This window comes from Gadus macrocephalus, chromosome 7, assembly GCF_031168955.1.
Source record: "Gadus macrocephalus chromosome 7, ASM3116895v1".
NCBI classification, from domain to species: Eukaryota; Metazoa; Chordata; class Actinopteri; order Gadiformes; family Gadidae; genus Gadus; species Gadus macrocephalus.
Genome location: NC_082388.1, coordinates 17,908,438 through 17,933,293, shown reverse-complemented (window position 1 = coordinate 17,933,293; position 24,856 = coordinate 17,908,438). Strand labels below are relative to the sequence as shown.

Genomic DNA, 24,856 nt, shown 5'->3' with positions numbered 1-24,856 from the left:
AGGCTATATAATAATAAATTCCTGCATTTGCTAATGTTTATTAATGCTGCCATCAATTTCTGAAAAAAACGAGACCCTAAGAAGGTGAATCTTAACAGAAATACATATTTTATTTCCTAAAAACAAGTTCATCGCAAATGTCGTGCTCATTTTAGTTGAACCTCCACGGTATCGTGTCAATACCATTCAAACCTGAGCTGGCACGACACATTCTTTCAGAGGAAGTCATAAGAGAAGACCATCTCTAATTGTGAAAGCATCTTTGGCTGCTAGAGTTTGAAACCCCTATGTGAGTGCGGCTGTGTGGTGAAGCCACCTCATTGGGGGCTGCTGCCTCCTTGGAACTCTGTACGAACGTTCCGCTTGTCAACCGGAAAGTCACGTATACTTGCGTCTCCAGTGAATAAAACCAGCTGTGAAGATAGTGGTCTTCTATTCCGAGAGGTGGTCGAGAGGTGGCTGTTGAATGAACGTGTGTGCCTGGAACTTGCAGCTCATCATCAACGACTGATCTAACCACACACACACACCCACTCGCATCATCACCAGGAAAGTCAGAGTGTGTGTTTGTTCCCCTATGTTGGTTCATGACTGGTGTCTTAAGAATCTGTATTCTTCATGACTGGGGTATGCCTATGATGATTCATAATTGTATTAGCCACCTACCTGTTATTTCAGACCTCCCTCAATACGCTGCTTAGAAACGTTTCATGCGTTGATGAGTCAGTTATTAAGTATGTCAGCATGTGTAAAGGTTAAGGATAACTGGCCTTCAATAAGTTTAACCTTCAACGTTTTTGGAGAGATTTTGTAACAAGAGATTATGTGCTTCATTGAGTTGTCTGTGCCTGTGAAATATTGACCACTCTGTTTCAAACACTGTGGGAACATGGGATCAGATTCCCTAGCAATTCTGTTCAAATTATTCATTAATGGGTTAGGTTTAGGGGTCATTCAACCGAAACATCCTTGGTAATGCAAGCCCAAAAACGCATATATACCCCCCCCCACACACACACACACACACACACACACACACACACACACACACACACACACACACACACACACACACACACACACACACACACACACACACACACACACACACACACACACACACACACACACACACACTCTGACGCAAGCCGAAATGAACACCTCACCTTCCGGGCTTGTTGATGTACTTGTGCAGCCGGGCCTTGACTTCGTCGTAAGTGAGGAACGCCATGTAGCCCGGGTGAGTCACCGCCAGGAAATTCCAGTTCCTCAAGATGGACCCCCAAGGCTGGGAAGGTGACATGGAGAGAGGGTTAGGAGGACACACGACGCAGACATTTACACATGAGCTCGCTAGTTTGTAAACAGCACGTACACAGCTGTCCCGGGCGGAATGGCAGCAAAGCTAGCCACAAACATACATACAAACACACACACACACACACACACGATGAGAGAATGTTTGCATTTTTGCTAACAAACTTCGATCCATTTTGTGGACCCACATATCCCTGGAGAATGTTTCTGTGTGGAGGAGGGTGGGGGTCGGCAAGGGAGAACTGGGGGGGCTGATCCTAGTTAATCCTGGGGGCAGCCTCTTTAGGAGGCCAGATAACCCCACACACCTTGTGTCGTCACACTATTTTTAACAAGGTCACGCAATGGATGTACGATGCACACATATGCCGATGCTATTTTTAAGATGGTTAGAACCTGATGTGATTCACATCACGGCAATATCTCTAGGTTTTTTAACCTTAAAAAACGTGCAAGGATGAAGGGATGTCTTTGATCAAGCTTGTGTCTGAAGATAGCGGATGCGTCTTCCTTGATCTTGTTAGTAGCGATCTATCAGAAAAACAGCTTGGTCGGTTGGCGGGTTTAGGGGTTTGACAGCCTTTCCAGCGTTTCCGTTTGGAACCCCTCGTGTTCACCTTATTCATCGTCAGGATATTTCATGTTTTTCGTCCCACGTTTCCTGACCACTGAATCACTCCAGATCAAGGGAAGACCCATGTCGGCATCAGAGTGTGCGTTTGTGTGTATCAGCCTAGACTTGGATTGATATCCCCTTTCCTAAAGTCAATCAAATCGCCGTTCCAACCCCACCAATCCAGGTCCTTCTACTATGCTCCCTTTTCACTTGAGGGAACGTTAATGCTGTTTGGCGTACTTCAAATTTAAGTCGACAGCTATAATTGCTGCCCTGGGAATGCTCTTCTGTACAAACACACACATTTGGAGCAGTCTGCAATCACATTGAAGTTGGTAGAAAAAAAGGAAAACTTATTTTCTATTTCGCTCATGGCCACAATGTAATACTGTTGATCCAAACAGACTAAAGAGAGCAGGGGATCCTGCCAAAGCACAAGCGCGCATGCTGAGGGGCCCCCAGCCGCCCACACACACACACATACATCTTGAAGCCACATGGGCCAGCAATCTGTCAAGGGCCGGACAAAAAACTAGACTCTTATAAAAGGATACAAATTTGAAAAAATCAAAAATAAAAACAAACCAAAACGCACATCCAAAAACCCAGAGCAAATATTTCAAAAATATCCAAAGCAGCAGGGGAAGTAGGAGGGGAACACACACACACATACACACAAAAACAGACAAACACATTCACATGCAAACACACACTTCTTTAACGAACGCCTCTGAGGGAAAATGACATCTGCAGGCTTATTTTTTTCTTGTGTTCAATTGGTTCCGGGAAGGCACTAGTGGCACCTTGGCCGGTATTTTGAGGTATAGGGAGGTTAAGAAGCAACAACAAGCTGAGTCTTGAAGCGCTGAATCTGTTATCTGGGACAGCGTGGAGGGTGGGTGAGATGGCACGTAAATCTAACAGCAGGTGATCGAAGTGCACGTTATGACTGCTAATAAATCGCCACTGTGGTTGGGTTAGTGTGTGTGTGTGTGTGTGTGTGTGTGTGTGTGTGTGTGTGTGTGTGTGTGTGTGTGTGTGTGTGTGTGTGTGTGTGTGTGTGTGTGTGTGTGTGTGTGTGTGTGTGTGTGAACAGTTGGTCAGAGCCAAATGCTATCCGGCACGATACCAAGAAAATAAAACAAAAGAACGAGCATGAAAGAAGACGAGTCTGCTCTCGAAAGCCATGGGTTATTAATTCACGTCTCACATTAATCATCCAGGGAAATTATTTTGAAAAGAATCCATTTCAAAGGGAATGTGTTTATGTTGACGATAAAGAGGACAAAATAAGTCATTATACATGAACAAAATGTAAGAAACATGAACTAAAGAAATACAAACAATAACGATGTTTCTGAAGCTGTGCCGAACCGACCTGGAAGAGGCGTGTGAAGATGTCGAACTCGAACACGGAGATGTAGTCGTTGCACGTGAGGTCGATGGTGGACTTGAGGGCCATGGCCTCCAGCCCGGAGCTGATGAGATGCACTTCGTGAAGGCACTGTCGGAAGACCTTCCATGGCACTATCGTCCTGCAGGAGAGACAGAGGTCCGGGACGTGGGTCAGTAATCAAATAGTAATCAGTCTACCCTCTTCGTTCCGTCCATCGAAAAACGAACCGTGTCTTTCTTTGTGACACATGGTGGCCCTCCCGGAAAATCAGCTAAATTTTGCAATATCCACAATCAAACCGTAATTGTACTTCATTATTAATATCAGTCTCCAATAGTAACCATTTCTGTTTGGTTTGTTTTCTCTTTGGGGTAAAAAAAGCCCTGTAGCCCTAACAATTGTCACGCGAATACATGATACGAGTCATTCCATTCATACTCTGGTTGGCAGATGCGGTGACAGTGAAACAAGCTTTCCATTGCCATTGAGGAACCGGTGATGTGATTAACTAAGGAGGTAGTCAGACAATAAAGGGGAGAAACGTTGCTATCTTCGTACCAGGTGGAACAATATGAGTATGAATGTGAAACTGGCGGCCTACAGCCTCATCCAACAAGGGGTGCTCATTATGAGCAAAACGTGCCATAATTCATGCTAATTAAGGCACACAGTAAATTTATGTAGTTTTGGTTCGACCCTGACTGTTATAAATGTTACAAGTATTGACATAAGAATAAGCTCAACGCGTTCTATAATAAAACATAGAACTCTGAATACTGGATAAGGAAAACTATTTAGTGATTTTTCAATAGGAATCAACCAGACTGAAATAGCCCTGCGTTAAGTTTCCACTTCCGTTGCCGTACACAAACTTTTGGAGGTGTCGACAGAGAAACAAAACAAAACAATCCAGGACAAATATGGACTGTACTGCACACTGAGCACCGAGAGAATGGTGAGCTGTTGTCAACACTGGCATGCTTATGAATGTGTGTGTGTGTGTGTGTGTGTGTGTGTGTGTGTGTGTGTGTGTGTGTGTGTGTGTGTGTGTGTGTGTGTGTGTGTGTGTGTGTGTGTGTGTGTGTGTGTGTGTGTGTGTGTGTGTCTGAATGTTTGTGTGTGCACAAACGACCGGAAGGACTGAAGTAGTGCCTTCTCATGGGTTCTACTGCTAATTGAGGGGACAAAGAGTATCTGTGCGTAGCATTGGATTTCAGCAGGGTGTGGCTGGCGGATGTGTTTGTGTGTGTACGTGTGCGTGTGTCGGTGCACAGCATGTGTAACTGCCCTCTTTGCAAAATAAGCATTACCACACACACACACACACACACACACACACACACACACACACACACACACACACACACACACACACACACACACACACACACACACACACACACCCTCGTTACCTTCCTTTCCTCCGGGAATCATATTCCGAGTGCGGCAGAACGTTTTGTGTGGCCCCTATGGACCACTAGCGAGCTTGGGGTCAGACAGCCGTGTTTACACAAGAAATACAAGCACAACAACCACTAAAAACATTTGGGTCACAGTACTTGTCTCCGAAGAATCTCCTCCAGAACTCTGCGGCGTCGGCCTTGGTGATGCGGAAGGTGTCGCCCTGGAAGTGTCCCCCGGGGAAGATGGCTTTGATCTCCGCCAGCATGTGGCTGAAGATCAGGGACAGTTTGGTCAGGTTTCTCCTGCAGAACCACAGAAAAGACAACAAGAACCACACACAGAGCATGACCGTTAAATTAATGAGCTCTGGTGCTCTTCTCCAATGCTTTTAAAAAATAAAAATGAATGGATTTTATGTCATGCAAACATCGTTATGCAAAAAAAGAAAGAAAAAGAGAAAAATACATCAATAAGCCTAAGACCTGCAATGTCAAAATCACCCAAAAATGACAATCCTTTCCAACGAATCATTTCAAGTTGCATATCAACAATATCTTCCCCTATGTGTCAACAGTTGGTGCCAGACTTCAACGCCTGCTGTCAACATGAAGACACGAAGAAAAGTGTTTATAATATACAGTAAATATTTAAAAACTGCATTTTTCCCCTACCTAATAATCAAGGCAGAGGCAGGCTTTGATCTGTTTAGCCATACGTCTTGCTTGGCCTGGGGGTAGGAGAGGATTAGCATTGTTGCCGTTTAGACCCATACAGCATGGGACGTGTTATCTTACAGTATTATTCGCATACAGAGATGCAGAGCCCAATTCTTTGATCTTCAAGGGATTTAGCAAAGGATGTGCCCAGCATTAATTGTTTTGGCAGTTGTCTGCTTATTTCTTGATTTTTTTTTCACCAGGGTAGGAGAAGGGAATATTGTTGATTCCCTCATCCCACTGCTTTGGGCGCTGGGATTTGTCGAGCTCCCAGAGATAAGAAAACAGGCAGCTAGACACACACAAACACGCGCGTGCACGCAGAGACTAACAGACAGACAGCGGAAGAGAGCGCACAAGCAAGGCAGACGGGGTGACTTTGCCCAAGGTGTGCATGAATGGAACAAAGGGAGAATACGGGCTGCGGGGTCCTGATAACCAGCTTTGGGAGGGCAGTGTGTGTGCACACACACATGTGCACGGCGTACGACTCACACCTTGAGCACAACTTCGGACCGGCAACTTTTGGATTCTCGAATCCTTGAAAAGCCGAAAAAACAAAAACAAAGGAAGGGTGTTCGTCGGCAAGTAAAAAATAAAAAGTGTGTCTCAATCATGCAGAAAACTTTTAGCTCACTTAAACGCTACTTCCAGTCTAAATCACTCCGCATTTGGCTTGGAGGAATATAATCTGGAACATGTTGGAAGAACTTCCGAAATCACACACAAGGATACAAGTGTTGTGGATTGGGAAACAGCCAATTATGTTAATATTATCCTGTGTTGTGCCAGATCTCCACAGTAGGTCTTGATGGTCCTTAACCACATTCTGGCTATGGTATTTTAGCGTGTGCTAACGCGTTGGTTTGTTTGTAGTATCAGCATTATGCAGGGTATTCTGAAGTCTGTGTTATGCGTCTCCAACACTCTTCAAATGTAGGACACGTCATCAAAAACCACGGAATTTAACTTTGACTTGTAACTTCTACAGCAGAATCCATGTTAATGTGGTGGTATTTGTCTATTGAACAAAAATGATGACAGAAGAACCCCTATTTGGCCAAAAGTCAGAATCCGACACAGTGAGTCAGAATCGGAGCACCAATGAGTCAGAATCCAAGAACAATGATAGCAAACAAACTGCAAAGAGTTTGGCAGACCGGACCATTTCGACGGCATCTCATCGCAGCCTGCAGAAGGAATTAAAATGTTTAAATTCAACCAGCAGAAAGATTTGCAACAGGTCATAGCTTTCGGCACATTTTAAATGAAAGTGCCAAGTTATGCATCGCCATGTTGTCCAAAAAATGTCCCTGACAATCAGCAAGCGCTCGAGGCAGGCTCCTTATCCTTCTGCTCACCCAGCATTGATCTAGGATTTCACTTTACAACTCCGGCTTAATTGTGCATCAAATGCACTCTGGGAGAAAGCCGAAAGCTTTGGCAGTGAATCGCGAGGTGCATGGAATAGTAGCTTGTTGTAACAAAATCAGCCCAATAAAATATTTATAACGATATATAGGCCGCAACGCTCAACCTTTAAAGGTCACTGAGCAGTCAAAGCTGGAGGTGTCTCGTCAATCGGCTCCAGGACAAAGGAAGCAGGGGAGAGAGCTGCACAGACTGAGATTAGACAGCCCAAAATATCCTCAGATCCTAGCAAGGTGGCATCAGGAGATACCACCAATAAATGACATTTGTACAGGCAAATCTACCATCCGTGAGCAATACACTGCTCTGAACATTCCCTCAATTCTTAGTGACAGGCTTAACTGATTATAATGATAAGTGAGATAATGAAGGCTATATTGAGTCAAATGAAAAATATTTCAATAAAAACGATAAAAGACAAATAAACGTAAAGAGCTCGTAAGTTGGCTGAAGGTGAAGGTTGCTGGGGGGGGGGGGGTGGACGTGCCGGTAAGATAAGCATGGCATTTAATGAATAACAAAGCGTTATTGTTTATCGACAATAAAACCAATTAGCCTCCACAGTGAATCATGCCCTTCCAGTCATTCTCCAGTCACTTAATAGCGCTTTAATCAGTCTGGGGAATCCTGGCATTGTACTCTTACTACTGGGTCCAGCCCTGGTACCTGAACTGGGTCCAGCGCTCTCAGCACTTTCCCTTTAAAAAGAAGAGGGATGGCTGAGAGAGTAGATGAAGATGGTAACATAATGGACATTAGCTGAACGCAATCCAAGCAGAACAGACACTGAACACTCTCCTACCAATATGCAGGGGCAGGATGTTATGCATTACAACCTTTAATGAGCACAGCTCGGTAAAAGGAATCTATGAGTGTGAGGTAATCCACCTGTGCATAATTTCTGGAACAAACGAGCTGAAGTGAAACGTCCCTTTTGATCAGCGAAACAGCAAGGTGTACCCGTCGGGTAGTTTGAGTTCAGGGCCCGTTTCAATAATGTGTTTTTTTACAGGGTTTGTCCCTCCTTGTACGGTGGGACAAGCCCCATCAACAACCATTAAGAGGTCTGTGTTTGCCGCTCTATCGAGTTCTAAAAGACCCGGCACTCAAGTAACCATTCATTAGTGCTCCTAATGCTGTGTGTGTCGATTAGCAAGGCCGGTGACAGCGAGCCTAACCATTATCTAGCTAATTTCTCCCAAAGTAATGTATACATGTCCTGAATCAAACCATCAGTGATCCACAGTCCACACGCATGATTCAACTGTTCCCTTTTTTGCTCAAATTTGTCACTTCATTATTTTTAAACGGAAGGGAAGCAAAGCAAACTGAAATGACTGAATAGTCTGTCGATAGCAAGCAACACAATGATAGGATACGTGAATAGCATACGTGGCTCCATCGTGTTGCTACAGTGTTGCACTACCTTATTTCAAAGGGTGGTATAGCAAAGAGATAAAAATAAATATTGACATTAGACTACGTTAGACTACGTGGCGCTATGATGTGTGTGTGTTTACAACCCCTAGCATGGCTTAAATCGAGGTAGCAAACAGCAGCCACCACATAAGATCATGGAAAATAGCTGATGTGGTTTCATCATGTTTCAGCATGTTTGCTACCTTGCCTGAATGGCTTAGGAGACATCTTCAGGGGAAAATAAAAAGTTTTGATGAAGCTAAGCTCATTTACATATATATGTTTATATATAAATCATTTATTTATTTTTTATTTTGCCAAATGAGTTTTGCCATCTTCGTGTTGCTCTACCAGCAACAATCTCTAGAAAGATGCTAGCGTTTAGGGTAGAAATAGCGGGGCATGCACACGATACGGTAGCATCACTAAACATAACTGACAACACTGAATTTCCCTGGTAGACGTGAGCCTCAGCAGTTTTTTCTTATCACTTGCTGGCTGATTCTGGGCCTGGGAGGATTAGATGAGATTTAGCGTTTCATTCCTCTTCCTTTTTTATAAAAAAAAGTCTTCGGGAGATAGCGGCCATGACCGGGCACCTTATGCTCTTCAATTCATTAGCCCCGAGAATAAGAGGGGGTGAGAGGTGAGAGGGGAGTTGCATAAAAGGTGTATTTGTGAGAGATAACGACACATCATGACATAATTGCAAGGAGGCGTGTAGCAGGAGAAGGAAGAGTGAGCGGCTGAGTACTCCACACTCTGGCAAGTGTATTTTAGATTGTTTTTTGAGGACCAATTATAACATCAATTATTCACACAGTTGCTCAAAGTGTGTTGTTGGCAAAAAAAAGAGCTAATACCAGGGCGACGCTGTCCATTAAGTCAGCGAAAGAGGAGAGAGAAGACTCTTAAAATGCTATTCATTAGGTGACCAAATCGAGGAGCGGGAGTCGGGGACGTTCTAATACGCTAATACTAAAATATTAGAGGGATAAAAAAGCTAGAGTAGAAAGGTGGGGAGAAAGCAATGTGATGATATATGCACCATTCAGGCACAACGACGGTGATTGCAATTTCACATTCAATGTCCAATATCAAACGATTTACAGTTAGGACAAGAGCTCCAAAAGGAACGGTCACCCACACACGCCATGGGAGTTTTATACACATTTTACATTGCAAATCAGAAGTTTACGAGTCTCACATTCATTGCACAGCAGGGTTTCGGCAAGGCACAGGTCAACAACAATGAATGAAAAGAAGGAATAGATAAAAAGATACACCCAGTACACCCAGTCACCCTGATCCTACCCCTGTCCCACCTCTTCCCCTTCCCCAGCAGCCCTGGATACTGACCAATACTCTTTCACCTCCCCACTTCCTTCCACACTTCCTCCACAGATGGCTCCACTTGCTGTAATGCTTTACTCATCTCACTGCCACTCCCTCAGCTTGTCCCCCAACGTCCCCATTCGTCCCCCGTACATGGGAAAGACTGCTTATGAGCGTCAGAGCAACTTCAAGGCATACTTGGGTAAACAAGAAGTGGGCTGAGCCTGTGGCAACACAAAAGCTAATTTGCTGTTTGTGAGCTCTGACCACTTTGTTAAACTATAGATGATATGATATGCGGCTGAGATCGTGGCCCCAGGAGCATATTTCACGTCAGCATTATTGAGTAAATTTAGAATTTCAAGCCTGACACATGGAATAAATGCTGATATGCCCAAATAAAACAATTACTCCAACAATCTCTGCAGTGTTTTACTTTTGCAGAACTATCTAAATGTTGTAGTGTACCCTTGTAAATCTATCAGTAAAAATGTAAAAAAGAATGGCTAAATATAAAAATAATAATACATTCATTACAAGATGATTCCAGTCGAACTTCTTTAGAAATATTATGAGTGAGGAAACAGCAGGGTATAATCCTATCATATCCTGTATTGTATCCATTTCCTGTTTAGTCATGCACCTCCATTAGCCAAATCTGTAAGAATTGCAACCACATCATATTACTGTCCTCCCACCTAGTACTATAGTGACTAAAGTGGAAACTCTAAATGCCTCATCTAATGGTTTCTCTGGCAGTAAGAAGCAGGTACAAGACAAACTTAGTCATTTCATAGCTATTGATTTCATTATACAGTATTATGAACAGAAATCGCATCTTCAGTATATTTTCATTCTCCATCATACACAATACCTCCTTCACTACTTAATTATGCAGAATAATTCTCCAGAATTCTCCAGAATAATTTACTACTACTCTACTACATATGAAAGCGTGGTAATCTGGTAATGTAATGTTGAAACAATACGCCAAGATACTGAATTGAGGCTCAGCCCTAACTCTGAAGTGTCTACTTCAATAGATCAAAAATAACTATAATTTAAAATTGTTATTTACTATGCAGATACCAAGATTACAACATTAATTCAATACCAATAACTGATTCACTGATTACCGAGATGCATATAGACGGCATAACCATTTATTTTACACCAGATGCATAAGATACAAATATTTGTACTGAATATAATTAATACTTCATTTATATTACATGATCAGTGAAGTGGGCGTGGTAACCAATGAAATGCTGTTCTTGTGTAAAGAACAGTGCACTTCCACTTCAGCTGATATAGAGACAATTACTTTAGGATGCTGCTAAAGGCATTTCTAATAATGCCTGGCTAGAAAACGCCCTGCAGGGCAAATCACTCCCCATATGCTCCACACATAGCATCCACACATCCCTGTAGACCGCAGATGGGCAGCTAAAGCCATCACCAAAAACATGTGGTAGGAAGCTAGAAACATAATCTTAATTCTCTCCTCAAAGACCTGCAGAATCTTTAAGCTATTAATACGGCTCAAAAGCAAACGGTTACTGCCAGAAATATATATGCATGCACACACACACACACACACACACACACACACACACACACACACACACACACACACACACACACACACACACACACACACACACACACAATCACAGCTTTCTAAACCAAAGCACACCATCCATTGAAATAAACAGGAATGAAAGTGACCTGACTTTCCACAACATTTGAAACTATATAGATGTATTTCAAATACATCTACAGACCCTCTATTGGCAGAAGTCCTATTTAGCAACAAAACATGTCTACAGCTACCTTGTGGCCAATCACATTTCATTCAGTCAGTCGAGCCACTGCAGCAAGAGTTATTCAGGCCACAGCCCTATGATATGTCAATGTCATTTACTGTTGGTCTATGCCCGGCTCTACACTCTCTTAATCTCAAATGTAGAGACAAACGTCGCTAAACAAAGAATTATATGGTCAGTTTTTGTCACCTTACTGCCAATATGTTTGACGGATTAACAGGATTACATATGAATGCGAAGAAGGAAGTAGACATATTCTAAAATCAGCACAAAACCCCCATCCACTTACTCTCCCAGTAAGTGACGGGCCGCTTTGCTGATTCCTATTTGTGCCGAGTAAGGTCTAGGAGCCAAGCAAACACAGGGGTGGGGGAGGAAAATAAAACGGTTCCAAAAAGGTGCAAAAAATAAAAAGACTGAATCTAATCGAACTGAAACACACTCAGACCATGGTTCTGTTGAAGTTACCCACTCATATCGCCTCTCACATGTTAAACCACATAACTCACGGTTTTGCCAACGCAAGGGTGAAACACCGACACCTTTTAATGGCGATATTGACATTCAAACCGTCAATTTGAATTTGGCCGCGAGGGATGAGAATGAGTGATTCTCCGAGACGGTATCAGGTGTTCTGATCAGAGGGCGGCCCGCACTGGAGACCAGAAAGAAGGACGGTGAAGAAGTAGGGAGGTTTGTGAGGGGTGTCGGGGGGTACCAAGAATAGAACTAGGGATGTGGGATGGTCACACGTCGTGGAGCAGGGGCGAGAGCTCAGCCCTCGGGTATGGTGTCGGCAGGGAGGCGGGTGAAGGTTAGTCAAGCGTCGGTTAATCAAGCATGTGATATGGACGGGTGCCAGACAGGCTGCGACCGAGACAGCAGCGGGCCACATATGGGGTAGGCAGCCTCTCCGGGGCACACACACCAGATGCTGCTCTGCCTGGCTGTTCCGGCTCCCCCTGAAAAAAAGTGGACAGGGAATTTGTTCTCCCCGTCGGCCCCCTGGGATCACCTTTTGTCAGGAGGAGGTTGTGTGTCACGCCATGCATTACGAGTCAAGTCTACCCCTCAAGGTTAAACAAAATCCTCCCCTTTATCTCTTTGTTAGTTAATCGCTGCCTTGACAGAGGGGCTGACCACTATTGATTATGCCTTTAAAGAAAGAGTCTCTAGAAATAGTAAAGGGCTGCAAGAAGAACTTACATTTTGCTCTTCTGCACAAAAAAATACGCACATGCTCTTGGGTCATTTGTTTGTGAACCTCCCAACTTCAGTCGTTTTGACTCTGTGACAGAGTTTTTCCATGATAATTGGCAGTTGGGTTAGCTACATGTGTAGTGAAACTCCAGGGAAACTTCGCCAAGTCCTCCAGAAACCTGTGAGGGCAGTCTTCAGGCACTTCATCTTGTGCTTTTGCTAAGAATAAATACCATCAGGCTTAGGAAATGCAAATCATGCTATATTGCTTATGGAAGTGCCATGTGACATGTTAAGTGGAACACACCTGTATGACGTGACAATATGTGAGGTGACGTCATACAGATTGTATGATAATCATACAATGTGCTTGCTCAGACACGTTGGCTTGTCACACATTCTTTGAGTTGAATGACTCTCATACCTGAAGTTGTTTTTGTTTCACAGACTTAAAAAAAACATTAATAAGTACAGAAAAAACAGCACAAGCTGCTAATATACTACATACCATTCGCCATTTTTTCTGAATGCTTCAAATTCAGAGAGGGCTTGCAAAACGAGGGAATGTATTTTGAGTTTGACTCTACGCCATACATGGCTGCGAAGAGTGGGCTGTCCACTGTTATGTGTCATAGGGTCCCGAGATGTCGAAAAGGCCTCTTGAAGAATGTGAGGATTCTTCTTCTGCCTCGGTTTAGGACTGGCTATTATACGTACAAAATCATCATGCCATGAAAAGACAAAAGTTTGTTTTCCATAGCGTAATGGGATGTGACAGTATTCGGTTTTGGCAAGCAAATAAATAATAAAAAGCCTTAAAAACAAATATAAATGATTTTGTCCCAATAGTGCCGCTCAATAGTCTCACATTTCTTCGCCACCCTCAGGCTTTAATCATCCATGTCCCCTTTCTCCTCAACAATAATAGACCAGACTAAACTATGAAGTTCATGATGGTTTGGTAAAAACAAGACATCCATGTTAACCATCCTTGGGTTGCATGCAAGACCCCCGGCAGAGGATGACAGTAATGTCATAACGATGCCAAATGTAATCATTGAACGTTATGAAACACCAAGTCAATAACAGCGATACGTCCATAATGTCTTTCAAACCACTTTAATCTAATAGCATTTGCCTTGACCAAAAATAATTAATGTTACTGAAGTCATTGTTAGCTTTTTACATTGTTTGATGTGAGCCAGCATTCACTTAAGAACATGAATTGCACAATTGTAATTTCTGGCTGAAAGTCGTATAAAGATACGTACAAAGCATAAGACAGGGCCGGTAAAAGCTTTTTCCTATCGTCAACTAAGAATAAGAAGCACACATGTATATAGAGTTCTTCCCTCTCCTTCTCCTTTAATGTGTGGCTTGGATGCAAGACTCAGTTGTTTACATTCTGGAGCGAGTGATTGGACTTTAAAGACTAAATAACGGCCCATAAATGTTGACAAAAGGGAGAGATATTTTAGCCGTGGTTAGAGAAAGGACATCAGACACTCACCGTTGGAGCGCAACCAACCACAAAATGTATACCAACAGGAAGTAAACTGTGCCAGAATCGGCCTTCACTGTGTACAAAGGGAATAAGAAAAAACTCTGAATTGAGCAATAAGAGAGAGAAAATCACTGGACACCGTCGGGCTAAATCAATAACTGTCTTCAATTGCTTTGCGTATTAGAGAGAAAAAAATACGTTTCCATCTCTTCAAATGCAGTCTTCATATAAAGCAGTTCCTATTTATCCTCTCTGTCTTATTTCTCTTACATCCGCTGTATCCGTCAATACTAACTGACCATAATGCAATTAAGCCATTGTCGAGAAGGAAATAGTGCAGCCTCAAAGCTGATTTTGTTGTTGTACCACAAATCAAATATCTTTCAAACATATTTTCCTGGCCGGTATCAGGAATGGCAAAGCTCATCTTTCAACGGCGTCAGCAACTCTCACATCCAGCGATCGAATGCATGGCCCAGGAAATTGCTGAAATGTGACATTTGTATGTGAATGCCCATTTTTTGCATAATTCTCTTTGCAAGGAGGTGCAGCGTGGAGAAACGGAGGCTTAGCAGAAGCCCTTGGCAGAGGAGAGAAAAAGAGAGTCCTAAAGCTCTACTCTTATTCTACGTTCCCCTTTTCCACCTCCACCTGGCAGGCGTTTCAGTGTGTTTAGGGCTGTTTGCCCATCTGGAGCCATCCCAAGGCCTGACAAGAGGTGACAAGAGGAGGGACCCCCTCATCCCCCTTAAACACACACACACACACACACACACACACACACACACACACACACACACACACACACACACACACACACACACACACACACACACACACACACACACACACACACACACACACACACACACACACACAAAAGACCCCCCCCCCCCACCAAAACTGCTCACAACTTGATAGGCCCCATAGAGAGCCAAGGGACCATTCCATTACCCCAACTAGGTAAGCCAACCTTTCATCTTGTATCATCATCATTAACCTCACAAGGCCTCCGTTTGCCCCTGTCAATTTTATCATAAAAAAACACATAGATATCAGATAATATTGTTTGATAAGTTTCTATTATCACTGAAAACCAAAAAAGAAAGAAAAACACACCTTTTCTAAAAGCCAAGTTTAGACTTCATGGCCATAAAACAATGATAGTTAGTCCATTTCGCTCCGCCAAAGGAATTACACTTAAAAATAATGCAATTATACAGAAATGTCTTTCAGCCTCGTTGGGCTCTGAGTAATGAAAGAAGCCAATCATCAACGGCACTTCCTGTCTGTTGTATTATCCTAAAAGGCCAGCATCTGCCCGCTCCAAGGACACAACAGTACAACACATCCTGTACGTCGCAGTGCTTGCACACAAACAAACACAACGAGGACGTGACGAGAAAGCAGGTTTTAGGGAGAGACCGTTAATAAAGACAGGAGCTTTAATTCAGGTGAGTGAGTGTCTGTAAGCATTTTAACTCAATTGGTTCTTCTTGCTTCTTGGGCCGGACATGTCTCACAGTGCCCTTATTATAATTATCATCATCATCATCATCATCATCATCATCATCATCATCATCATCATCATCATCATCATCATCATCCTCATCGGGTAATGGTGCATCCTATTTTCTAATGTTATCTTACATGACAGGATGAAGGCCACCAACCTTGCACCTCACACACATGTTGATAGGAAAATGTAAATAAAATAACAACTTCAGACAAAAAAAGGGCTGCCCTTTTAGTTGTACTCAAGTCTATAGCATGTTACTCTACCTGTCCTGTGACTGCTCCTCGTACATCCTCTCCTTCCCCTCTTTGAAGAGTCTGATGGCCCGCTTGGACTTCTTTATGAGGCTATCGATGTAGATTTTAAAGTACTCATTCTCGCTGAGCTGGGACAGTTTCTGGTGCTCCTCATATTTGCATAAAATTAGCCGCAGGTGCTGGTATGCGTCGGGTAGGATATCCAGAATGTACGGGGGACTGTTTTTCAACTGGAGTCTGGGGTTTTGGCACAGCCGGACCTGTGAAGAAATGATATCAATTAGTCTGAGCTGTTTTAATCTGAATCAGCAGAGATCAGTCAAAGGAGTTATGAAGTAAGCATTTTTGTATATTCATCGATGTTCATGCCAAGGATGGCAAACTTAATTGTAAATGGGTTATAACGCCTAAGCATACTCTTCATTATTCGATGTTATATGAAATCGACAAACTGTTTGCTATACACGTGGACTTATTTACTCGAAACCTGGTGATGCACTTCACATATTACACAAATCGTAAAATGTTATGACAGTAGTTCATAGCAAACACAGGTTACATCCTGCTGCAGCGGCTGAGAAATAAAACATATTTTTGGCGGCACAGAGTGAAAAGTTAACCACGTAAAAGGACCGAAAGTTAATGTGTTAGTGTGTGTGTGCGTGTGTGTGTTTGTATTTTGTGTGTGTGTGTGTGTGTGTGTGTGTGTGTGTGTGTGTGTGTGTGTGTGTGTGTGTGTGTGTGTGTGTGTGTGTGTGTGTGTGTGTGTGTGTGTGTGTGTACAGCTACAGGTTTCAGTTATTTTCCATTACATAATATTTTACCTAGGCTTCTTCCATGACATACACTCTTACCGACCTCATGTTGAATACAAATTGACCAATGTAATCTAAAGCTTATGTGCATTCAATTGATAACCAGAAATTTCCCCTTACACAGGAACTCCCCAGCAAGGTTGCTGGATAGTACTGGCAGGAGGGTCTACACACAAAACGAATACATGCCAGCTGTAATACATGCTATTACGTACGACTTTATCCATGAGTTTCCATGTTTTTTCCACGGTCCGCCGGTCGGCAGCAGCTTGTTTTGGAGGTCCCACAGCATCCTGAATGGCATCAATGATGCCTAAAATCCGACCCTTGCTTCGGTTCGGGCCGCGTCCTCCCGGGTTTCGGCCGCTCAGAGCAGTTGCCATTTCCTGTAAACTAAGATGGACAGAAGTAAGGGGAAAGTTGTTGTGTGACGTTAGTTACCTGTGATGGCAAGTGAAGGAAATACATTGAATGCATCGAAGGTACACAACTAGTGAACATTAATCAATTTAGAAAGTAAAAATATTGTGGACTTGAATATAAAATGAACGCTCTGGGGGGTTTAAACCGAAGTAACGGCAGCCAAGTGTTGTCACTTGGGTTATGTCATTTTCCTACACTTTTTCATCGGTTGATTTCACATGAAAACAAAAAAGGTAACGGGTTGGATTTTGCAATCCATGTATTTATAACCATTTATTATCTCATAGATTGCTTACTGTCAGGTTACTAACTAGTAACTATAATAGCTTGTAACTACTAATAGACAACAGTGATTATGGACGCTGTGCGTCCGTCTGCGTGATGAGTCAAACCAAAACATCTCTCAGGCGAGATCACACAAACATGGTTTGAGTCCGAATCGCCGCTAATACAGCGCTGGTTTTAAAGACATCAAAAAGACTCACCACAATGTTACACAGAACTTACCTCATCTTTACGAACACATGGGCTTATGCATCGCTAAATCGAGTTCTTAGCTTGGAGGAAAAACAGGCATGTCCCAACTTAGAGCGAACGCCACCAAAACAGTGAACGTCAATAAAACCCTGCTCAACTCGGTCAACATCCAGCACGGAGCGTCAAATGGGAAAGTATCCGTTTTCTTAACTCAGTGTAAGCCGTCCACCTTTTGAAACGTCTTGAAATGTTAATCCACAACAGTTTCGTTTGAGTTTTTCAAATACATGACGAGCCTGAAGCCCCTAATGTGCTCTATTCGGTCGTACTACCCAGCCTACAGACTTGACAGTGGAGAATCCCAGCGGTGGGCGGAGTGACAATAGGCTTGCATATGAAGCAAAATTTTCCATGAACCTATCAGAAAAATGACGGACTGGAGCGTGCACCAATCGGCGACGGGCTGTGGGACGAGGGCGCTGAACGACTGGTGAGCGAAGGGCCGCTCCCAAATAAATCGATAAGTCCACTTCTCTTCGCCCCACTCACTTTCTGTGCTGCCGCTGCTGCTGTTGGAAACATGAGCAACGCTCTTCCGGAAATGACACAGGACGCGTAGTGAGCGTTGAAATATGCATGCCGCAAACATTGGCCGTGCATCATCGTTATTCTGAACTATTCTCACGAGAAAAGGTCGAGCACATTCTTCGTCTTATTTCTCACACAAACACGGACAGTATATTTTGTCAGAAACCAATAAGACAAGAACGCAAGCGCGCAAACACGTGCGCACGCGAACACACACACACACACACACACACACACACACACACACACACACACACACACACACACACACACACAAACACGCATAATTCTCACATTCGTTGAAAAAAAAACATAAATATGTGCATATTTGTGTTATTGTGTATGTTGAAACGTCTATTAAACAAAAGCCGTTTAAAGTACACGTGTCACTTATGAGAACCAAGCCAAAGGTCTATCTGAAGTTGTTATTTTTATCTTACTGCCTATGTCACAATTCATGTATAAGCCGTCTTTGTGTAGTGTCACTTATTGCGAGGTAGCCTATGGGCCCGTTTAAAGACAAAACATGGTTGACCGGGTTTCATGTAGGCCTATTTCCCCCAAGGTTTTCATGTTTTCTTTTTGTAGGCCTTAGGTAGGCTATATTCTCCATGAAGATGGCGAAGTTGAACAACGTGGTGTGGTTGGATGTGCTTGCGCCGTGACCTTTTGCTTTGGCCATAGGTTATTCGCCAACATTCCTAACGTTTCCAATGCTTTGAGTTTGAATGACGGTGTCCTATGAAACCAGACTGGGACGACCCGCTGCTACTGACCAGTAGAGGGAGTCCAACGCATAACAGCAGTCTGCTTAACTCCGCTTAATACAAAAAAAAATGGCCTCTATCATGCTTGCTTATCTCTATTCGTTTTTGCTGGACTTGATTTATGAAGGGGACAAATTAATTATCCTGTTAGTAGAGGCCATACCGTGCACACATAGCAGCCTCACTTGAAATGAGACCATTTTAACCATACACTGTATAAAATGTATGTATAATGTATTATACATTTACTGTATAGAGTTTAAAAAGACACCACATGTATTCATGACAGCAAAAGGTAGTGCCTGCATCACCATTTTCACTGTTGGTTATTCAAACTTGTGTGACTGCTAGAAAACAGTATAAAAACCCCACTGATAACACATTTGTTACAGCAATTTAAAGGATGTTTTACGAAAATATGGTCTCAGATTGTGAGTATTTGCCCTAGTTCAGGATGGATCATATAGACAATTAGGTAATCAATGTATAAGGGAACAACCTATTGGTGTGCTGCTCTGTCTTCACCGTGTTTCGTGTGGCAGGGGCTTTGGGTTGGTGACAGTGCCTGTATGTGTGTGATTATTCAAAATGAACACGATACAATCAACCGATTGGGCGTGCAGCACAGTGTGATCACGTGTGAGATCATGCATGAATGTGTCTCCCTCGATAGGTGCATTGAGTGTGTGAGTAGGCTACGTGCGCCACAGCGCCTGTGCACGTGTGATTATTCACAGGGCCGTGGGAGGTCCAGGGACACCAAGCCAGAGACGCACCCCTTGTCACCCTTATCACAGATGGTCAGGTTTAGATAAAAACAAATGGCGAAAAAATAAAAACGCCACCACTTCTTTCTAAGCTGTCGTCCAATCATGTTGAATAACACTCGTTGTCATGTGGGTTTTTTGGGGAAGAAAACAGGGTGGAGCTAAAGAGATAGCTTATTTTAGGGGGTGATATTGTTTTTTTATCTCTGTTGGGAGTACTGAGCCAAGCGTTACACTGAGAACTCAAGTCAACACTGTGAACTTGGATAATTATGAAATAGATCATTATTTGAACTGTATGTCTTTGAGCAGTTGGAACTGAAAATCATCAGAGGTGAGAGAAGTGCAATTTAACTTTTTACATGTTTTTTTGCTTTTAAAAAACTTAAAATGAGGGGCGTAATACATAGAACACGAACCTGCAGAGGAAAAGAGTTTTTAGAAAATCTTTCTTTACATTTCTTTTTTTCATGAATTGAAATTATTTATGTTCAATTATTTATAAATTATTTAGAATGTTTCCTCTTTGATATGTTTTGCAGGGGTCTTAACATCCATTTCACCATTAAAACATGGCGAAACACCAATACAACGGTAAACTATATTAAAAAAGCTACAGCTAAATATGGTGGATATTTTATTTTTTAATTCATAAAACCAACAATGTGTTTTCCAGTGGGCACATTCCTGCAAGGAATCAGCGACAAACTCCTTGCTGGGGTAAGATCAGCTGAAGCCATTGTTGAGGCTTCCATTGCACAGCAGCTGATATCATCCGAGGAGGACCTGATTTCTATCAACGAAGCTCATACCCCGCAAGATCAGCTGAGGGCGCTGTTTCACGCTATGGAAAGGGGGACATCTGAAGCCAAAGATGCCTTCTACCAAATACTAGCGCTGAAAGAGCCTGAGCTTGTAGGAATTTCAGGTGAGTTTTCTTTTTGGTTTACATAAAATAAATCAAGGAATATCTATATTTTAACGGCCAAGACAATAGAATAGGATGCATATTTCAAGGCCATCAACTGACCCTGCATTCGTTTTTTTAACATTTGTGCGTGGTATGCCGATTGCGAGAAAATAAATCCTAAATTGTAATATTTAAATACGGTTCAAATTATTATTTGGTGTTCTACCATCTTTGAGTCCATATTTTTTTTATGCAAACATTTTATTATCCCTGTGTGATAGTAATGTTGGGAATAAAATTATTGGAACAACAAGTTACTATGAGGCTAAAGTTTAAAGCAATTGATCATGTATTACTTCCATTTAAAGAGCAAAGACAAGTAAACTCCAAGATGACCCAAACCGAGCAGAGTAACTCTTTGGAAAATCCTGAACAATTGGAAGAAAAAGTAGTCGACTTTGACCCGCAAAGCAAGACGTACTATCTAAGAAAACAAAAACAAGAGACACTGCAAGCTATCAAAGAAATTGAAATACTTTTCGAGTACACTAAATCAGAAAAGGCTGAAATTGTCCAGATGAAGGCAAGAAACGAAGAACAACAATCATCAATTGTTCATCTTAAAGCAGAAAAACAACAGCAGAATTTATTGATAATGACTTTAGAATTTAAGCTAGGCGGTGCTATTCAGAAACTGCAGAAGACCAAGGAAGATATAAGGAAGGAAAAAGAGCTAATTGAAAAAGTCTGGGCTGATGTCAAAACAGAAAGAGAACTTATAGACTGCAGGCGAAATGAGTTCATGAATGAGCGAGAAATATTCAAAGCACTGATCATGCATGATAAGCCAATAAGGCACACAGAACCGACAAAAACAAATAAACAACTGCAAGATGCATTCATAAAGATTCAGGCTGACATCCAGTGTCACATTCAGGAAAACAAGAGAAGAGTAGGTGAAGCGAAGCAAGTGGAAGGACAAATGCAAAAATATATTGCTGAAATAAAACACAACTTCAGGATGGCAAAGTATGAAATTGCATTTCTAAGGAAGCAAATGAAGCGGATGCGACTTCAAATAAGCACAAACATCAGAGAGACAGAGAAACGCAAGAACAAGATGGATCACTCGCACACTGCCAGACTGCCTGACGACAATGAGCCGTATGAGAAGATGAAGAATGAACTGAACCGAGTGAAGGCAGCAGTGGAAAGACTTTGGCTTGAATTGGAAGGGCAGGAAGTCTCCGCAGAGACTAGAACCCCGGGGCCCGCAGAACACCAACTGACAGCCGTGATGAGACCAAGGTCACAACATATTACAGATGATGTAGAGAGGCAAACTGTAGCCCCCCGAGATCGGATGACGGCAGCGATACATGAAATGAATGAGGACCGAGTGAAAACTGAAATAATGGCCCAGAGAGATGACATAGAAAGAGATAGGCAGTTTGTGAAGACAGAGATGGACGAAGTGAAAAAGATGAAGGAGAACATTCAAAGGCAGCAGCTGGAGCTTGATGAAAAGTTGGAAAAGACAAGAAGACAGATACAAGAGAGGGAAGTCTTGAACACTGAGATTGACACAAAGAAAAGTAACCTGGAGAAAAGTATGAGGCGCACCATGATGAAACAGCAAGATGCTGACAAGAGAAGGGAAACTGTACCGCAAGTAGAAGAAGACATGGAAGAGAAAGAGAGGTCAAAGAAGGACGATGCAAGTAAATTTGCTACGGATACAGAGAATGCGGGGGCAGGTGAAGGGATCAGAGTGAACGCAAAAATCCAAAGGTTGGTTCATAAAGTGCAAGCGATCAGAGATGTGTTAAAGACGGTGACACAGACACCCAAGCAAGGGAGAACCGATATGCAACAGGACGAAGGCCAAACCAAGTGGACAAATTACAGAGCGCAGAAACAAAGACGTGAGCTTGACCAAAGATTGGAGAAGATTGCTCAGGAAAGGGATGCCCTGGAGGTGATGAAGATGAAAATGCAGCTGGAGAAGGAGGAACAGAAGACTAAGGAGTCTGGTTCTAACATGGGCGTCATAGATGAGATGAAAGGGGACATGCAGAGTACGAGTGCAGGGATTGATCACACCCCCATGGAGGCTACAAAAAAAAGTATTCTCCCTGATCAACCAACTGCAAGGGAAAAGGCAACACAAACCTTTCTGGATGTCAGTCAACGAAGTGAAGAAGAACAAACGTTTGGTAAGTATTCAACAATTGAAAAGGAAAGCCTGGGAATTCAACCATCAAGGGTGGTTACACAGGATAAGCAGGATATGGATTCACCTGAACACAGCTCAAAAGCTGGATTTCAGGATAAAACGGAACAAAAAAGGACTGTGAGGGATAGGACGGAAACCGAAAGCTATGTCTCAAAACTCGGAGAGGAAGAGGAGATAGTGAAAGGGGCTATGGACAACTTAAAACAAAACCACAAAGAGATGGAAAGACTGATTGAGGATATAAGCAACCTTTATCGGCAAGGGGCTGATGATGGGTCAGACAATAGGGACGTAGGAAATCACGGTGATAGATCAATCGGGCAGATCAAACAGACAGTACAGTACAGAGTACGTTTACAGGTTAACAGACAGAGTTATGAAGAAGAGAATGTTGAATATGAAATGCCAGTGGCGTCTTTAACAACTGAACACCAAACAAAACCAGCAAATTTGATAGAACGTGAATCAGAGGGGCCACCGGCGTCAGGAAATGCCAGGATACAAACCTTGATTCGGGAGATTAACAGAATACAAGAATCATTAGAACAAATATCATTGAAAGAAACTGAAGAAAGCTGCATTGACATGGCTCCTACGGAGGTCCGCGGGAACGCTGAGGGATCAGTGCTGCAGCTGTTGCAACAAATCAGAGATGTCCTAAACAAAGTTAAAGATGCGATGGATCAAAGTGAAATGTATCTGAGCAAAGAGAGGACTGACATGAAATGGATTCAAATGATGATTAGGAAACAGCAGAGAGAACTTGACCAGCGACGAGAGAAAACTCTCAGAGAGAGGGATGAATTGGACATTTTAAAAATGAAACTACATCAGAAGAAGGTGCAGGTGGACCAGCAGATCGAGAACATATCCAAAGTAAAACATAAAATTGAACGTATGGTTTCACATTTTAAGACTAAGTTAGAGGAATACCAAGTAAAACCGACACAACTCAAGGGTTTGAACTGCAAGATTGAGGCAGAGAAACAAAGCTTAGAAAGTGTCATTGATATGATTTGCCAGAAAACCGTTGAGCTTCAGAAAGTCAATAGAGAAATCAGTCAGCAAAGGGTAGACATGGACTCCAATATCGATAGAGATGAGGCATATCTAGCACAGGTTAAACTACACAGACAGGAAAGAGAAGTGGTAAGTGATAGGCAGCAATTTCAAGAAAGAGACATGGAGAAAGAAGAGCAAGATATTTTAGAACTTGTATCCAAAGAAGAAACAAACGAGAAAACTGAGTTCAGTGCCAATTTAGACCAAGGACAAAGAGAAATGAAAGAAATGGCGGAACTTCAAGGCCAACTCAAACAGAAGATGGAGACTGAGTCTGCTCTGGACGAACAAAAGGAGGACCTTCAAATATTAAGGGCTTGTCTCAGAACTGAAAGACAGGAAATGGAGATGTTGAAACATCAGGTTGAGTCCGAGAGAGAGAGCCTGATAAAGGAAAGACAAAAGCTGTATACAGAAATAAACAAAGCAAGGGATGGTATTGCAAAACAAACCCACGAACTTGACGATAAAATGCGACACATCAAGAGAGAGACAAGGGAGATTGAGCTACTGAAGGCAGAGTTGGTAACAAAAAGAAAAGAAAATGATAGGTCATCTAAGAGGGAAATACGAAAAAGAGAGGAAGTTGGAATGCGGTTGGTTGAAATTCAAAGAGAAAAGGAATCCCTCCAAACAAATACGCAAAAGAGAAGGAGAGAACTGGATGATAGGATGGAGAGGATCAGAAGAGAAAGGGATCAGTTAGAGGTTCTAAAGATAAAACTAGAACGTCTAAAGAAGGAGCTGGCTGAAGAAAAGGAGAAAAATGAGAACGAAAAGAAAAACAATGAAAGCTATGGTATTTTGGTCCAAAAACACACTGAGAATCTAAATGGTAAAGGAGAGACTGGGAGGCTTGACAAGATACAATTAC

General features: G+C 42.6%; 2 protein-coding genes across 2 annotated transcripts in view; one reads left to right on the top strand and one right to left on the bottom strand.

The window, feature by feature from the left end:
* Nucleotides 1-18,235, bottom strand: part of cblb (Cbl proto-oncogene B, E3 ubiquitin protein ligase) — a 41,457-nt gene extending 23,222 nt beyond the window's left edge. The window contains 6 exon segments of the mRNA XM_060056482.1: nucleotides 1,167-1,288; nucleotides 3,312-3,468; nucleotides 4,889-5,035; nucleotides 15,947-16,197; nucleotides 16,968-17,145; nucleotides 17,683-18,235. Of these exon segments, the coding sequence (XP_059912465.1) occupies nucleotides 1,167-1,288; nucleotides 3,312-3,468; nucleotides 4,889-5,035; nucleotides 15,947-16,197; nucleotides 16,968-17,145; nucleotides 17,683-17,687 (860 nt within the window). The 5' untranslated portion in view covers nucleotides 17,688-18,235.
* Nucleotides 18,236-19,951: 1,716 nt separating this feature from the next.
* Nucleotides 19,952-24,856, top strand: part of LOC132461390 (trichohyalin-like) — a 7,101-nt gene continuing 2,196 nt past the window's right edge. The window contains exons 1-4 of the mRNA XM_060056481.1: nucleotides 19,952-20,108; nucleotides 20,317-20,368; nucleotides 20,451-20,702; nucleotides 21,053-24,856. Of these exons, the coding sequence (XP_059912464.1) occupies nucleotides 20,347-20,368; nucleotides 20,451-20,702; nucleotides 21,053-24,856 (4,078 nt within the window). The 5' untranslated portion in view covers nucleotides 19,952-20,108; nucleotides 20,317-20,346. The remainder of the gene's footprint in view (nucleotides 20,109-20,316; nucleotides 20,369-20,450; nucleotides 20,703-21,052) is intronic.